Source organism: Balaenoptera physalus (genome assembly GCF_965194825.1).
Source record: "Balaenoptera physalus genome assembly, chromosome: 15".
NCBI lineage: Eukaryota > Metazoa > Chordata > Mammalia > Artiodactyla > Balaenopteridae > Balaenoptera > Balaenoptera physalus.
In genome coordinates, this window is record NC_138894.1 from 51,729,219 (window position 1) to 51,745,589 (window position 16,371).

Sequence of the window (16,371 nt, forward strand, 5' to 3'; positions counted from 1 at the left end):
CCTGTTTCTAATCTTTCAATATAATGGAATAATTTCCAGTAAAAGGTATAAAGTTAAGCATATTGAGTATTAGACGTTTTGTTGAAAAGTATAAATTGAGGTATGCTATTTTTAATTCTCCTGAAAAGTGCTAATTCTCATTTTTTTGACTCTACACTTCCCACATATCTGATTTGTGTAAAGTGATTTGTACATGTGTTTTTTATTTAGCATTCTAATTTAGATGATGACTGTGTATTTACTGAATATCCTTATGCATTGGAGATAGGTAGTACTGGTAGCAGAGACCAGTTTAGAGTTGCTGTAATTGAAGATAGAGGAAATTATGAACGTAAGGCAGTGGGATGAGCATGGAGACATAGTACTTAGTGTTTGATTGGAATTGGACATGAAGGTTAAGGGGAGGAGTTAAAGCTTACTCCAGGAAACCTGGGTTTCTTGTATGTGCAAATACATGGCAGTATGAGAAACTGAGTTAGGGAACATGAGAAAATAAAGTGGGAGAAAATAAAAAACTCAGTTTTGAATATGTTGTAATTAAGGTACCTATGAGACATCCAAGAATGATGGATATTAAACATGAAGCTCTTGAGAGAGACCTTGAATGTATGTGTGTATTTACCATGGGCTCAGAGATTGTAATTAAAGCCACAGACATCAACTAGGGGGAGCCGAGGGAAGAGGAAGATTTTAAGTTGGAGGAATTGATCAACATTACCAAATACTAGAGAGCTCAGTTAAGATAAGGATTGAGAGTTTGTCAGAAGGGAGGGAAGGTGTTATAATGGTAATCCCTGTTCTCAGATGGTTAACGATTTTCTACATCCTTGATTATGATATATTTAGGTGTTTTTTAAAATTTTTCTGATTCTTATTACTGAATCAGATTCAGTAATTCTGATTCTTAGTCTTATTTAAACATGAAAGTATTGATAAGTATTAAATAATAAATAAAACTTGCTCAGATAATTTATTATCTCCAGTTTGTTCTCCTTGTTTTCTTAAAATGGCATTTGTAGGCAGAATTCAATTTTAATTTTGGGAAGAAAGGCTGATTTTGTAAGGGAGATGAGCAGGGTATTATTGATGCAGACATTGATGCCTTATTGATATTTTTGGATAAAATTTGTTATGAGAAAAAGGAATACTAGTCTTCTCCCTTGATAAGGATATTTTATCAAACTGTATTCTTTTTTTTTTTTTGGCCACGCCAGGGGCTTGTGGGAGCTTAGTTCCCCAACCAGGGATTGAACCCAGGTCACAGCAGTGAAAGCACCGAGGTCTAACTACTGGACCACCAGGGAATTCTGTCAAACTGTATTCTTTTTTTTTTTTTTTTAATTTTATATTTATTATTTATTTATTATGTTTATTTTTGGCTGTGTTGGGTCTTCGTTTCTGTGTGAGGGCTTTCTCCAGTTGCGGCGAGTGGGGGCCACTCTTCATCGCGGTGCACGGGCCTCTCACTATCGCGGCCTCTCTTGTTGCGGAGCACAGGCTCCAGACGCTCAAGCTCAGTAGTTGTGGCTCACGGGCCCAGTTGCTCCGCGGCATGTGGTATCTTCCCAGACCAGGGCTCGAACCCATGTCCCCTGCATTGGCAGGCAGGTTCTCAACCACTGCGCCACCAGGGAAGCCCTCAAACTGTATTCTTAACAATGAAATGTAAATACTGATTTTTCTCAGTTCATAATTATGAACATTCATTCTGTTTTTTCTTTCACTGTACGTCATTATTTAGAGGCTCAACGTTTCATATGTTTTTATTTACTTTTAAAAAAATTTGTGGCTAAAGATTTATGCTTTTAGTACTCTGATGGTTTCCATTTTTGTTTAAAATATATTATGATTATCACTGGCACTTTAATTTTTCACTTTCCACTCATTTTAAATATAAATGTATAAGTTACAATATTCTAATAATTGCTTAAATTTATACTACTAAATATAGACCCAGTTAGTGAAACTTCTGAAAAGAATAGTTAATTGATAGGCAGCACTACCAGATGACAGTTGAAATGTTTTTCTCAGATGATGCATGGAAGTCCCAGTTTGGCATAGAATGACAGTTTAGGGATATAAGTGTATGATTGGAAGTGGAAGATCATCAACACATACTAAGGGCACAGAGAGGCTGTCTCTACCTTGGAATATTAGGAATGGCTTCACAAAGAGATGCTTCTATAAAAGCTACAGTTAGCAAATGTGAGTAAACACATAGACCTGTTCATTTATATAAACATAATAAAAGTTTTCCAGATCCTGTTTTGATATTTTTGGGGCAGGTATATATGTGTGGGTATTATGGTCAGTATGTAGAAACTGAAGCTATTCAAGCTATTCACTTGAAGCTAGGGACCCAGATGGATTTGAGACTGGCCATGGGTGACTCAGTGAAAAGAAACATTCAGGTTTATTCAGAACTAAACTGAAAAACCAATCTGTGCTAAAGGAGGGTTTATGATACATTGGATGCTAAATTTTCTCTGACTGGAATTAAGCAGAATTTTTTTAAAACTTATGGTCTCATTTAGAGAGTTTCTTTTAAGAAAAGGATGATTGCTTTTTAAAAATTAACTTTCATTTGGAAATAAGTTCAAACTTAAAAACAATTGCAAAAATAAAAGTAGTACAAAGAATGTCTTATACTCTTCATCTAAATTTACCTACTAACATTTCTCCACTTACGTTATTATTTATGATCTCTCTTTTTATAGATAACTAGACAATGGATACATAGATACAGTATATCCTTTTTTTTCCTGAACCATTTGAGACTAAGTTATATACATTCTGTTTTACCCGTAAATACTTTAAAAAGGGATATTCTCTTACATAACCTCAGTACAGCTATTAACTTTGTAAATTTTACATTCATACAATACTTTTTTCTAATCTACCATCCATATTCTAGTTGTGTTAGTTGACCTAATAATGTTCTTTGTAGTGTCCTCTACTACAAGGTCCAGTCTAGTGCCAGGTTTTGCATTTAGTTAATGTTACCTTTGGCTCCTTTAATCTGGGACATTTCCAGTCTTTATCTCTTATGATTGTAACATTTTTAAAGGACACAGGCCATTTCCCTTCTTCCTTTTTAATAGAAAGTTCCTTGTTTTGCATTTGTCTAATGTTTCTTAGTGATTAGATTGAGTTTGTAGATTCATGGCCAAAATGAAGATAATGTAGTGCCCCTCTCATAGCAATCTGGAGGTACCTACTATCCATCAGTCCCTCATTGATGAGGTTTAATTTACACCATCTGGTCAAGGTGGTTCCTGATTTCCTTATTGTATAATTACTATCTTTCTTCCTTCCTGACAACTAATAAGCAGTCTGATGGGTGACACTTCAAGACCATGTAAATATCCTGCCCTCCATCAAAATTCCCTCCCTAGATTTAGTATCTATTGATGATTCTTGATTGATTTATTCTTTACCATTAAGTTTGCAAAAGATGATTTTTCAGTTCTAATGCTTCCTCCACATTTATCCATCAACCCTGGCATTCTACTCTTAGCAAGAGCTCTCCTTTTCCATTAACTAACTAATTAATTATCAGTATGAATTCATGAATTTCTCTTTTCCCCCCAATGGTTTATAATTCATTACTGTACTTAATTATTTTGGTTGTCAATTGCCACAGATTTGGAGGGCTCCCCTTCAAATTGGCTCAAGGACATGCAGCTGTCCTTTTTTTTTTGTTGAGTCGAGAAGGAAGCACTTCTTTCTAGCATAACGAAATGTTGTAGGCTCATCTTTTGCCCACTGTGTCCCAGCCCTGAAGTCAGCAGTTTCTCCAAGGATCCCTGATTCCTTTCAGTGATCAAGAGCTGGATGCTAATTGTACTTTGCTCCTGTGGGGTCTTTCCATTTTAGCCCTTTCAGTGGGCCGAGGTAGGAAGTACTTGTATACATACATGCAAATAAACATACACATATTTATGAAATCATGTGTTTACGTAGATACCTCCAAATCCAAAACATTCCCAGAGGACTATTTCTTCCTTCCCTCATTTCACATTTGTATGTTCCTTCTATAGTGAGAACGTGGCTTCTAACACTACCAGTACATTTATTAATTTGTTTAATCCTTGAGTACACCTAAAATAGTTTTAGAATGTTTTATAATATCATTATAATAAACATAAAGGGTTCAGGATTATTTTTCAAATCCACCTCCCTCAACCCTGCCCAGGTTACTCGGATTAGTTTTATTTTCCCTTTTCCTTCTACCTTCCCCCACCTTCAGTGTGGTTATAATACTCATTTGAAATAAAGTTAGATTTGTTTCAGTTTGCTTTCAGTTTTAGGTTTTCTTTCTCTCTATTTAGGACATTTTTAAATTAAGAATTTTGAAAGGCTGAGAAAAGAAGCTGAATTCTTTGCATTTTACCTGGAAAGGGGAGACTACCATTTATGGGAAATCTTTTAAGCACCAAGCACTTTCACATAGTCATCTCATTTAGTCTTCACCATAATCTGAAAGAAGGAATCATTTCATGGATGACAAAACCTAAATCTAGGGATGTTAAGAAACTTTACCGAGGTTGCATAGCCAATTAGGTAGTAAGCACAATACTTTTGAGCTTCTGTTGTGTTCCAGACATTGGGCTAACTTTTTTTAAAAATTTTTATTGGCGTCTAGTTGACTTACAATGTTGTGTTTCAGGTGTACAGCTAAGTGAATCAGTTACACATATACATATATCCACTCTTTTTTAGATTCTTTTCCCATATGGGTCACTGCAGAGTATTGAGTAGAATTCCCTGTGCTATACAGTAGGTCCTTATTAGTTATTTATTTTACATATAGTAGTGTGTATATGTCAGTTCCAATCTCTCAATTTATCCCTCCCCCCCCACCCCTTACACTCTGGTAACCATAAGTTTGTTTCCTACATCTGTGACTCTATTTCTGTTTTGTAAATAATTTGTACCATTTTTTTTTGGTTAGATCACATATAAGCGATATCATATGATATTTGTCTTTCTCTGTCTGACTTCACTCAGTGTGATAATCTCTAGGTCCATCCATGTTTCTGCAAATGGCATTATTTTGTCCTTTTTTATGGCTGAGTAATATTCCATTGTATATGTATACCACATCTTCTTTATCCACTCCTCTGTCGATGGACATTTAGGTTGCTTCCATGTATGGCTATTGTAAATGGTGCTGCAATTAACGTTGGGGTGCATGTGTCTTTTCGAATTACAGTTTTCTCCGGATATATGCCGAGGAGTGGGATTGCTGGATCATATGTTAGTTCTATATTTAGTTTTTTAAGGAACCTACATACTGTTCTCCATAATGGTTGTACCAGTTTACTTTCCCACCAACAGTGTAGGAGGGTTCCCTTTTCTCCACACCCTCCCCAGCATTTATTGTTTGTAGTTTTTTTGATGATGGCATTCTGACTGGTGTGATGTGATACCTCATTGTAGTTCTGATTTGCATTTCTTTAATAATTAGTATTGTTGATCATCTTTTCATGTGCTTTTTGCCATCTGTATGTCTTCTTTGGAGAAATGTCTGTTTAGATCTTCCGCCCATTTTTTGATTGTGGTGTTTGTTTTCTTGATGTCGAGCTGCATAAGCTGTTTTGGAGATTAATCCTTTGTTGGTTGGTTTGTTTGTAAATATTTTCTCTCATTCTGTGGGGTGTCTTTGTTTTATTTATGGTTTCCTTTGCTGTGCAAAAACTTTTAAGTTTCATTAGGTTTCATTTGTTTATTTTTGTTTTTATTTTCATTAGGAGGTGAATCAAAAAAGATCTTGCTGCGATTTATGTCAGAGAGTGTTCTGCCTACGTTTTCCTCCAAGAGTTTTATAGTTTCTGGCCTCGCATTTAGCTCTTTAATCCATCTTGAGTTTATTTTTGTGTGTGGTGTTAGAGAGTGTTCTAATTTGATTCTTTTATATGTGGCTGTCCGGTTTTCCCAGCACCACTTATTGAAGAGACTGTCTTTTCTGTATATTCTTGCCTCCTTTGTCATAGATTAGTTGACTTTCTTATTTATATTAGTTCTTACCTGATTCCACAAAGGAGATATTTTTTCCGACAAGTGAAGAACTGGGATGTGACCTAGGTTTTGTCCCCTTCACAGTTTTGGAGCAAGCAGTTATTGTCTAAATAGCAGACAACCAGGGTGCTGCTGCTTTTATTACATACCTATTGTGTTGGGGGCATTAACCAATGCAAGGCATTTTAAAAACGTCAGGAACATTGGTTACTGTGTACATTTTCTCATGTGGTCTTCTATAAGTAGGGATATTAGAATGAGGGTAACATTCTGTTGCTTCCATTTGGAGACTGAATAACCCTATTGTGCTGGACAACTGCTGTCTTTTTTGTTGGTGGGTCATTGGTGAAGAAAGGTGCTAATGTCTCCCATCCAAACCACTGAGATCTTGACTTAATGATAGTGATTGCTTAATACATGTTGTTGGTTGCTTAGTTTGCCACTAGTGCACAGAACGTTTTAAGTTCATAATCATAGTATAGATTGTGTTTTGCTGACCTGTTGTAACTATTGGTGAGTGAAGTGTAAACCAACCAGAAGTTAATTATTCATTATACTTAAAGTATGTGCTTTCCAGGAATAACCAAATAGTATTGCCATAATAAAGAACTTGCTGAAAAATGGCCCGTTTATCTAGGTAAAGAATTAAAAATTATCCTTTGCCAGTTTATAGATACTTCTTAAATGTGTTCATGAATAAGAGCTTTCTATTGATGATGTTTATAACTTAAAACATTTTTCTTATATTAATTTTAAAAATTGATTATATAGGTTTTGGGCTTTCTCAGTAAAGCATTATAGATATTAAGTATTTTGGTAAAATACATTTTTAGTGAGCATATATAGGATGCTTCTTGAATATTATTAGTTGGATTTTGATTAGGACAGTGAGCAGTTAATCTGATGAAAGTAGAAATTTAAGTACCCTGAAAAATGAAAATGTTTAATCTAACACATTGAGTAGAATTATCTTTAACTGGAAGGCTTTGAGCAAATATAAGTGTAGCTAAATTAGAAACTGACTTATTAATAAGGAAATGATTATATTTACATAAATGTTTGACATTGTCAAATTAGTGTGGATTTATTTAGTGCTTACCGTGGGTCCAATACAGATTGAAAATAAATATGAAGTATGAACCTTTATAAAAGATAGATATTGCTACATATAATATGGTTGAAAGAACTTCATCTTGGGCATCTTACACACCTAAGATCTAATCCTGGCTTTATTACCGATTAGCTGTATGACCCTGGGCAGATGTTTTAATCTATTTGAGCTTCAGTTAAATTTAGTAGTCAGAATTTCTCTCAAGGACATGCTGTCAGTCAGGGTAGCAGTACATGAAGCAATCTGAAGTAATATATGCTAATTGTACAAATTTGTGAAGTAGAGAAAAGCATTTAGATGAAAAAAAAATTGTAATTGTATTGCCCAGACAAAATCATTGTGCTAATATATGTTAGAATATATTCTTCTAGTCTATTTCTATGCATATGGATACTTTATGAATGCAGTGAAAAAAAGTGTTTTTCCAAACTGGGATCATACTTTACATATTGTTTATTGCTTTACAAAATTCAGCAATATATTATATTGTACAGTGCCAAAATTTCCATGTCTTTATTTTTCTGCTGTGTGATTATTTAATGTTTAGTGTTCCTTGGTATTGGATATATTATAATTTAATCAGTTCTCTAGGATCCTTAGATTGTCTCCAGTTTTTTAAATTTATAAATAATGCAGTTATTAACCTCTTTATGTTTAAATATGTTGTACATACCTCCGAATTATTTTTTTCCATTAATTACTAGAAATAAAACCCTAGGAAATGGGTATGTGCATTTTTAAGCGTTTTGACAAAAATTGGCTGTCAGAAAACTTGTACTAATTTTAAAAATTTTTTTATTGGAATAGAGTTGCTTTACAACGTTGTGTTAGTTTCTGCTGTACAGCAAAGTGAATCACCTATACGTATACATATATCCCCTCTTTTTTGGATTTCCTTCCCATTTAGGTCACCACAGACCACTGAGTAGAGTTCCCTGTGCTATACAGTAGGTTCTCATTAGTTATCTGTTTTTTACATAGTAGTGTATATATGTCAATCCCGATCTCCCAATTCATCCCATCCACCCCTTTCCCCCTTAGTATCCGTACGTTTGTTCTCTATGTCTGTGTCTCTATTTCTGCTTTGCAAATAAGTTCATCTGTATCATTTTTCTAGATTCCACATATAAGCTAATGATGTTTGTTTTTCTCTTTCTGACTTCACTTTGTATGACAGTCTCTGGGTCCATCCATGTCTGTACAAATGGCACAATTTTGTTCCTTTTTATGGCTGAGTAATATTCCATTGTATATATGTACCACATCTTCTTTATCCATTCCTCTGTTGATGGGCATTTAGGTTGCTTCCATGTCCTGGCTATTGTAAATAGTGTTGCAATAAACATTTGGGTGCATGTATCTTTTCGAACTACAGTTTTCTCCGGTTATATGCCCAGGAGTGGGATTGCTGGATCATAGGCAGTTCTATATTTAGTTTTTTAAGGAACCTCCATATTGTTCTCCATGGTGGCTGTATCAATTTACATTCCCCCCAACAGTGTAGGAGGGTGCCCTTTTCTCCACACCCTCTCCAGCATTTATTGTTTATAGACTTTTTGATGATGGCTATTCTGACTGGTGTGAGGTAATGCCTCATTGTAGTTTTGATTTGCATTTCTCTAATAGTGACGTTGAGCATCTTTTCATGTGCTTTTTGGCCATCTGTATATCTTCTTTGGAGAAATATCTATTTAGATCTTCTGCCCACTTTTTGATTGGTTTTTTTTTTTTTTTTGATATTGAGCTGCATGATCTCTTTGTATATTTTGCAGATGAATCCCTTGTCAAAACTTGTACTTATTTTTACCCTTCTAATGGAGTAAGACAACCCATTTCTCTATTGATCACCAACAATTAGTATTATTTATTAATATTATTTTTTTAATCAGAAAATTTTGATAGCTAAGGACTTACACATTATACAGAATTCAAAAAGTACTATTACAGTAAGTCTTCTTCCTGTCTTTACTAAGCTGCCTAGTGCTCCTTCCTAGAGTCATTTACTAGGACTTAACTTCTTATGTATCCTTCCACACGTTGTATACTTGGCTTTTTTTTTTTTTTTTTAAACCTTTACCAGTTGGATTAGGTTAAAGTAGTTATCTTGCTGTTTCGATCTTTATTAGTGAAAGTGAGCATGTTCCACATATTTATTGGCTATTTGTATTTCTTTTGTGAATTGCCTGTTCATACCCTTTGCCCATTTTAAAATTTAGAATCACCTCTTTCTGATTTTATGAGAGTTCTTTATATAGAGTGGATGCAAATTCTTGTCATGTTACAGTTTTCCCTTAGTTTTCTAAATAATTTTTATTTTACTTTACATTTTGGTGGATATTTTCAGTTTTCACGTGGGAAAATTTATAACTTTTTATTTACTAATTTATAGTTTCATTTTTATGTTTAATTCTGATCTGTTCAAAATTGATTTTGAATTCTGGTCAGAGATCATTTTATCCCACATGCCTTTTTGGTGTTGGAGTTGTTTTCCTATCCCTATCACACTCTGATAGTTCCCTAGTACCAGGCAGCAATCCTAAGGAAGAGCCAGAAAATTGAGGACAGTTTTAGCCAGAGTGCATGCTTTGGGTTGGACAGTCAACGGTACTATGGGTGTTGGTGCCATCTAGTGTTGTAGATAGAAAACGATGTCTGTGGAATGCTCTGTAATTGACCATATGGAAACTCAGTTGGGCTGAGAAATTTAGTGAGTTGTGGATATTTGCTTCACACTAACAAATGACTTTGAAAATGACTTTATAAAAGGATTTTGAATTTTGACACATTGTACTGAATCAAACAAATGCTTGAATCATGCTATGATAGACATTATGAAATGATCTTAAAGATTCCCCCAAACATGTACTTTAGTGAAAACTTAAAAGTTTTAAAAGATCTGTTCAAAGCCCAATGACTATTAAATTTTTAAATTCCAGATTTAAAAATGCTTTGGATCTTTTGGATTATCTGTGTATTTATTTTAGATTATAATATAAGAAATCAACATTTATTTAGTTCTCATTGAATAGTATCACTTTCAGTTTCTTTCTGTATGATTTTTTAGTATGTATTTTTATCAGCTTATATGAAATTGTTTATAGACCTTAAAATGCTCATTATATTTTGGTTATTTTTTAACTTGTCATTCATTTTCTAGACTAACGTCTTTGTTCATGTCTTAAGGTTCAATTCAGTAGTTAGTGCTGAAGTGCTGTAATTTAGTCCATAGAGGGCATTATGTTACAGCATATGGTATTAAACAGCATTATTTAATATCTTTCAGTAATGGGACATATGTTTAGTTTTATACTTTTGTATAGCTCAGAATAATTAAATTTTGAAGTAAGTTTAAAACTACTGTGTAGCTGTAATTTTTTTTTTAATTAAAAAGTCCTGTTGTCTATTGCTGGAAAGTAGAAATAATTTTTTTAGCTATCAAGAATTGTATACAAGCAACCCCCAGTTTAGAGAGTAGCACTTTCAATCCAAATGACCACCTCTTTCTCACCTTATTTGCCTTCATTTCTAAACATTGTAAAGCGAACAAAGCAAAACAAAAACTTGAGTTTTTCTGGGGTTCAGAATTAGAGGAAGGAAAGAAATGGAAAAAGAGGAATATCTTGGGATAGCTGGCCTGGGAGGTCTTACAGTTTACATATTGTTGCCTATTCCAAAATACAGTCCTCTACTGTTTGAAATCCTGCCACTTAGGTACAAGACACACACACACACACACACACACACACACACACGCGCGCGCGTTTATGAGAGTGTTATAGAGAAAGGAGTTTTTTATTCTTTAGTAGGACTTATTTTAATCATATAATTTTCCTGCTAATGAGGTAAGTACGCAAAGAAAATGAGAGTTTTGATCTGAGATATAAAGAGAAGAGAAACGTAGAGAGTGTAGGTAATTTTAGAGCATGGGTACCATTTGGAAAGGAGTTAGGGGTGTGTTTGGGGCGGTTTTGGTCATTGGTGTTTTTGTCATGCTTGGGGGAGGTACTGGGTATATGGACATTGAGGAATGAGACGCTGCCAATCATGAACTCAGAACAGATGATTTCAAAAGTTCAGTGTAAGGCTGATTTTCCGTTTAGGAGAAGAAGAATTCCCCCGCTCCCTAACCCCATGCACAATATGCAGTAGGACTTAGAATTCAGACAGCACTTTTATTTGCTTGTATTATAAATAAAGGAATCTTCTGTGCTCCTCTCCTTTGGAAGCCTTTACTTTTAAGGGAAAATAAGTTCCTATCCCAAATAATCAATGTGGTGTATATATCTGCTCTATTTGAAAATTGTCCTTGAAATAATTTTTCATTTTTAAACAAAATGTTAAATATTTGAAGGGAAACAAATGATAAGTTTTTAACAGATTTATGTTCTCTATTTGCCTGTTATCTTGGGATTTAATATGGAATCGGACCTATAATCTACCCATATAAAAATTTTTCTCAGCTGGAGGAGAATAGAACTACAATAACAAAGCACAGTAATTTGTGTGTGTGTGTGTGTGTGTGTGTGTGTGGTGGTGGTGGTGGTGGTGGTGGTGGTGGGGCGCTTCTTTTTAAAGAGGGTATTGGGTTATTGCATAGAATTGAATGGCTTAATATATGCCCTTTCTTAGATATGATTTACAGGCTTTATTTCCTTGTGGTTTAACAGTTAAAATTTTTAGCATAATAATAGTAAGTAGCTAGCACTTACGTAGGGCCACTTTTTATCAGGCATTGTCTTAAGGTCTTTTGCATACACAAACTCATTTGATCCTCTCATCACAATAAGCCTAGCCCAGTGGCTTTACATTTTTAACAGATTGGTCTCATCAGATTTTCAAATTTAAGCACTTTTTCCTTAGATTACCAAACTTAAAACAACTCTAGTTTTAAAACTTTCTAAGAAAGAAATGGGCAAAATGTAAATTGATTTATCTTAGTTTTCCCTGTAAACTTAATAGCCTAAATTGCAAAGATCATAAAAGCTAAAGAATTAGATATTACTATGTAAGGTCTAATTTCAGGGCTCCTATTTTGACTTCTTAATCTGCCAGGGGAGCTATTAAGTATGTTTAACGTTTAGATGAATGGGTGTTATTATACGTTCTTGCCCTCTCAGATGATTTTTAAAAATTGTTACACCAAGTCAAGTACTGGAAGATGTGAATAAAATGAATGGTAAATACCCTTTGTCTCAAGAAATCTTTTTTCCCCTCTACTATTAGTGTAGTAATCTCTGACTTCAAAACAGTGTTTGGGTGATGTTTTTGAGTGCATTATTCTAATGCTAAAGTATTTATTGGCCTTCAGTCTTAAGGGATTCATTATTAGAAAATACTATTTTGGAAATATTATGTAGTTAGTGAATAGTTTGGGATTTCTAACTATTGCATGAAGAGGCCAGAGATTTTCAGCTGTGATATGACTTGGTGACAAGTGTTCTCAAATATCACATTATACAAGGGTCCAGTGAATAAAGTTTAAAGTTAAATATTAACTTCTGAGCTGAGAATACTAGACTCTCTTTAAAAATTGCTTTGCTTTATTTATGTTTGGAGTTAGAGAGGCAGAGAGGAAAAGAACTGAGTTCTTGATATTCAGGCCACTTCTGATTTGAAGAATTTTGCAGGGTTTTGCAGCCCACACAGTTTTACAGCAAGTTCCAAAAAATATCGTACCTATTTCAGTGTAGCTATATAGTCTTCTGGAGTATGTAGTTTCGTACATAGGCTCCATATCTTATAATGCTTCAGCATATCTCACATTTAAAAATATTTTCCCTGATTTGTCATTATATGTTGCCTTTTCTGCTAAGTCAAATGGTAGTATCAGTTAAAACAGTTGCGAAACGTTAGTAAAGACATAATATTCTGCACTGGAATGAATGCCAGTTTTATAAAGTTGAACAAAAATTTCAGAAATTTCTTATATAGATTTGTTTTTGTTTTATCAGTAAAATTTTAGTTTTGTCTTATGTCACTTTCCCAAAGCAAATGATATAATTAGCACATGAATATTTCTCCTCAAGCAAAGAGTCTATTAATAGTACCTGCAGTGGTGTCTAATAGATATTTATTGAAAGATCGAGTTGGAGCAGGTGGTAATTAAGAATAAGTATATATTTGCAAGTCTCTGGATTTCTGTAGTTGCAAAAGAAGAGATAGCATTACCTTAGAAATATGAGATTGCTGAAATTAAGTAAAAACTTTTTTCTATTTAACATATTCAGTAAACATTAATAATTTGACTTTGTGATTCTCCTGTCACACCCTCATAAGAGTGCAAAATGCTGATAATTTAAGAGAAAGTAAGAAGAGACTCGCATTTCCCAGGCTTGAAATTTAAGCTGTTACCCTTCTTTGGATCAGTCCATTTTTATCTTATCAGGTAACCATTGATTTTAAAGTTTTAAATGAAGCTGGAAACCAGCAGCATAATTCCCTTATCTGTCAAAAAATAAATAAATAAAAATAAAATTTTTAAAAAACTGTACATGGCGTTAAGTGCATTTCAAATATATTCAGTGGTTTTCTCTGCCAGAAGAACAAACCTCTTTTCTTTCTTTTCTTTTGGTGGCCTGCCCCTCCCCCTGCAAAAGTAGCTCCATTTGGTGTGAGCAACAAGCAAAAGACTAGAACAATAAACAGATAGAGGAAGGCGGTAGTGCCTGAGTATTAGTAGCCTAGTTACAGATTGCACTGCGTCAGACTGCTCCACACCCAGAAGGCGTCAGGTGACTTCAGTCCTGCTGCAGTTGTGCAGCAGAGGAGACTGCAGATACGGTTGAGGAAACGGATATTTCATGTCTCAGGGGGTAGATTTTTGCAGTTACAGCTTCTCTGTTGGTATGCATAATTGATAATTGCATCTGTAGGGCAGATCGTGACAAGAGATGGACGGTCAGAAGAAAAATTGGAAGGACAAGGGTATATCTGCTTTTTAATCTTTTATTCATTTTTTAATGTGACCAGTAATATATATTTCTATGAATAAGCTTTGCATTTAGATATATTTTGGATTGAAAATGAAGCCTATGAAGGGTTTAAGAGTAAAGGATTAAAACAGCTATTTCAAATGTGTTTTTGCAGTTCGTTATATATGAGAAAATGTCACGCTGTTCTGTTTCACTGGCATTTGATTTAATGTTTGCAGTCCTATCGTTGATTAGGTTCTATTCTTTAATCTTGCACGTTGTGAACAATATAGTTTTAACATAATTTCATTTGGTCACTTTGGTGTGATAAATCTACATAGCCATGTTTGTATTCCATAATGACATATTTTCTGTGACTAAGTATTTTTTTAAAAAATCTGACTTGGTGTAGTTGAAATTCTATCCAAAGGTTTGTAGGTAGCAAGATCCTGTGTTTGCAGTAAGCCTGTCTTCTTCTTTGAAATATTATTGAACCTTTAAAGTTATTACCAGTCACCTTTTAATTAGATTATAATTTTGTATATCTTAAAATGGTTAAAATGTATACACAGTAGTTTTAAATGTGTGTCTATGTTTAAGTCACTAACCTTTGTCCTTGTAATAACCAATCAGTGATCTTGATCCCCTTTCCTCCCCCTTGAAAGCCCAGATCCTTTCAAGTCTCAGTGGATTGGGGTTGTGTAAGAATTTAAGCTCGTAAGTGTAATGAATATTTTTAAAGTATTTTATTATGTAGATGGTTAAATGTGCCATTTTAAGAAAAAGGGAAGGTGGGTAGGCTGTGTATCTGACCTTATAATAATAAATTGTCTTAAAAATTATTAGAGCTATTTTTAAGTAGTCCAATTAGATATTCCACACAAGCAGTTTGTTTTTCTGGCCACATCCAAGTTTTATAATTAAAACAAAAATTATTTCTATAGCAGAATTGTTAGCAGGATTGGTGATAATGTTTCTAAAAGCAATATGTGGAGCTAATTACAGGAACCTTTACAACATCCTTTTAAAAATTGGTTCAATAAAGTATCGTGGGGAAAAGGTGAGCTTAAGATTGAGTTCATATTGAGACATTGGAAAGATTTTATAGTTAACACTTAATAGAAAATAATATAGCTTTGGATTTTTACCTTTATGGTTTCTTTACATGTGAATTCAATGAACAGAAGGATTTTTATTTCTTCATCCTTCTGACCATTAGCATTACAAAGGGAAAGTAAATTGCTATACTAGTTTTTGATAAGTAAAACTGATAGTAGTGATAACAATACAATAAATCCAGACTTTAAAAATAGGTCAAAAGTCACATCAGGGCCTACTCAGCAACTATTAAGGCTCTGTATTAATAATTTGAGTCTTAGACCATTTAATAACATCTTAAGTTCTTTATTTGCTAAACTAATTTAGGAATATTTTGAGATTGGAGAAATTAAGATCCAGTATAGTCCATATTATTATACCAGACGTTTATTTTGATTATTTTTAGGTACTAAATATAAAATCAAATTTACTCTTGAATGTCTGTCTCTGGGGAGCCTCGTTTTGTATGTAAGTGGAATGACCTGATATTTTTTTAGTGTTTGTTTTTGGCTCTTTTGCTTGGGAAGACTAACTTTACCTATTGTTCTAATTCATTGCTTAAGTTATATTTTAGTATTTATCAGCAGCTAATTTTAACGTTGCAGATTAGAGGTTACGACTTAAATGGAAATCCATGAGAAGCTGAAACTGCCATGGAGTGAGTTTTTCCTCATTTTATGAGAAGTGTGGTGATAGAGGAAAGAATCTAAGCTCTCTAGGTATATTAAAAAACAAACTTAAGCCCATATATTATTCTACTCTTTTGCCACCCTTGTTCCCCCCTTAAGTCCCATGGTTGAAACACATCCAGTTGGTACATCTGATTATGGTAACATGTAAGGGTACAAAGAAGTGAGAGATACTCTGATTTCCGTGTTTAAAAGAGTTTGTTTTTTTTTGTTTTTTGTTTTTTTTAGCTGATTAACTAGTACTTAAGACATTTTATCTTGCAGACTAAGACCAAAATTAATAATTTATATTTTATACATTTTTCATCTTGGATTTTCTGTTGTTCTTAGCGGGATACTTACAACAAATGAAATCTATGAAGTACTTGATTATTGGGGTTAAAATGGAAAGCATTGATTAAGACAGAAGATTTTCAAGAGCTTAAAATAGAAGGAATTGGGTAGGTTTGGGGGTTTGGATGGGGTGGGAGAATGATTTAACCACTAAACAAGGTGTAATTTAGACAGTGAATAGAGCTTTCTGGGTAGAACAGAATATTTA

The 16,371-nt window shown here is 33.9% G+C and overlaps 1 protein-coding gene across 5 annotated transcripts in view; it reads left to right on the forward strand.

The window, feature by feature from the left end:
- Positions 1-16,371, forward strand: part of RTN4 (reticulon 4) — a 67,548-nt gene that overhangs the window by 21,093 nt on the left and 30,084 nt on the right. Inside the window, exon 1 of one of the 5 annotated variants that reach the window (XM_082426252.1) lies at positions 13,840-14,056. The exons of the other annotated variants lie outside the window; for them this stretch is intronic. Within the exon in view, the coding sequence (XP_082282378.1) occupies positions 14,023-14,056 (34 nt within the window). The 5' untranslated portion in view covers positions 13,840-14,022. Of the gene's footprint in view, positions 1-13,839; positions 14,057-16,371 lie in introns of those variants that run through there. 5 annotated transcript variants of the gene reach the window in all.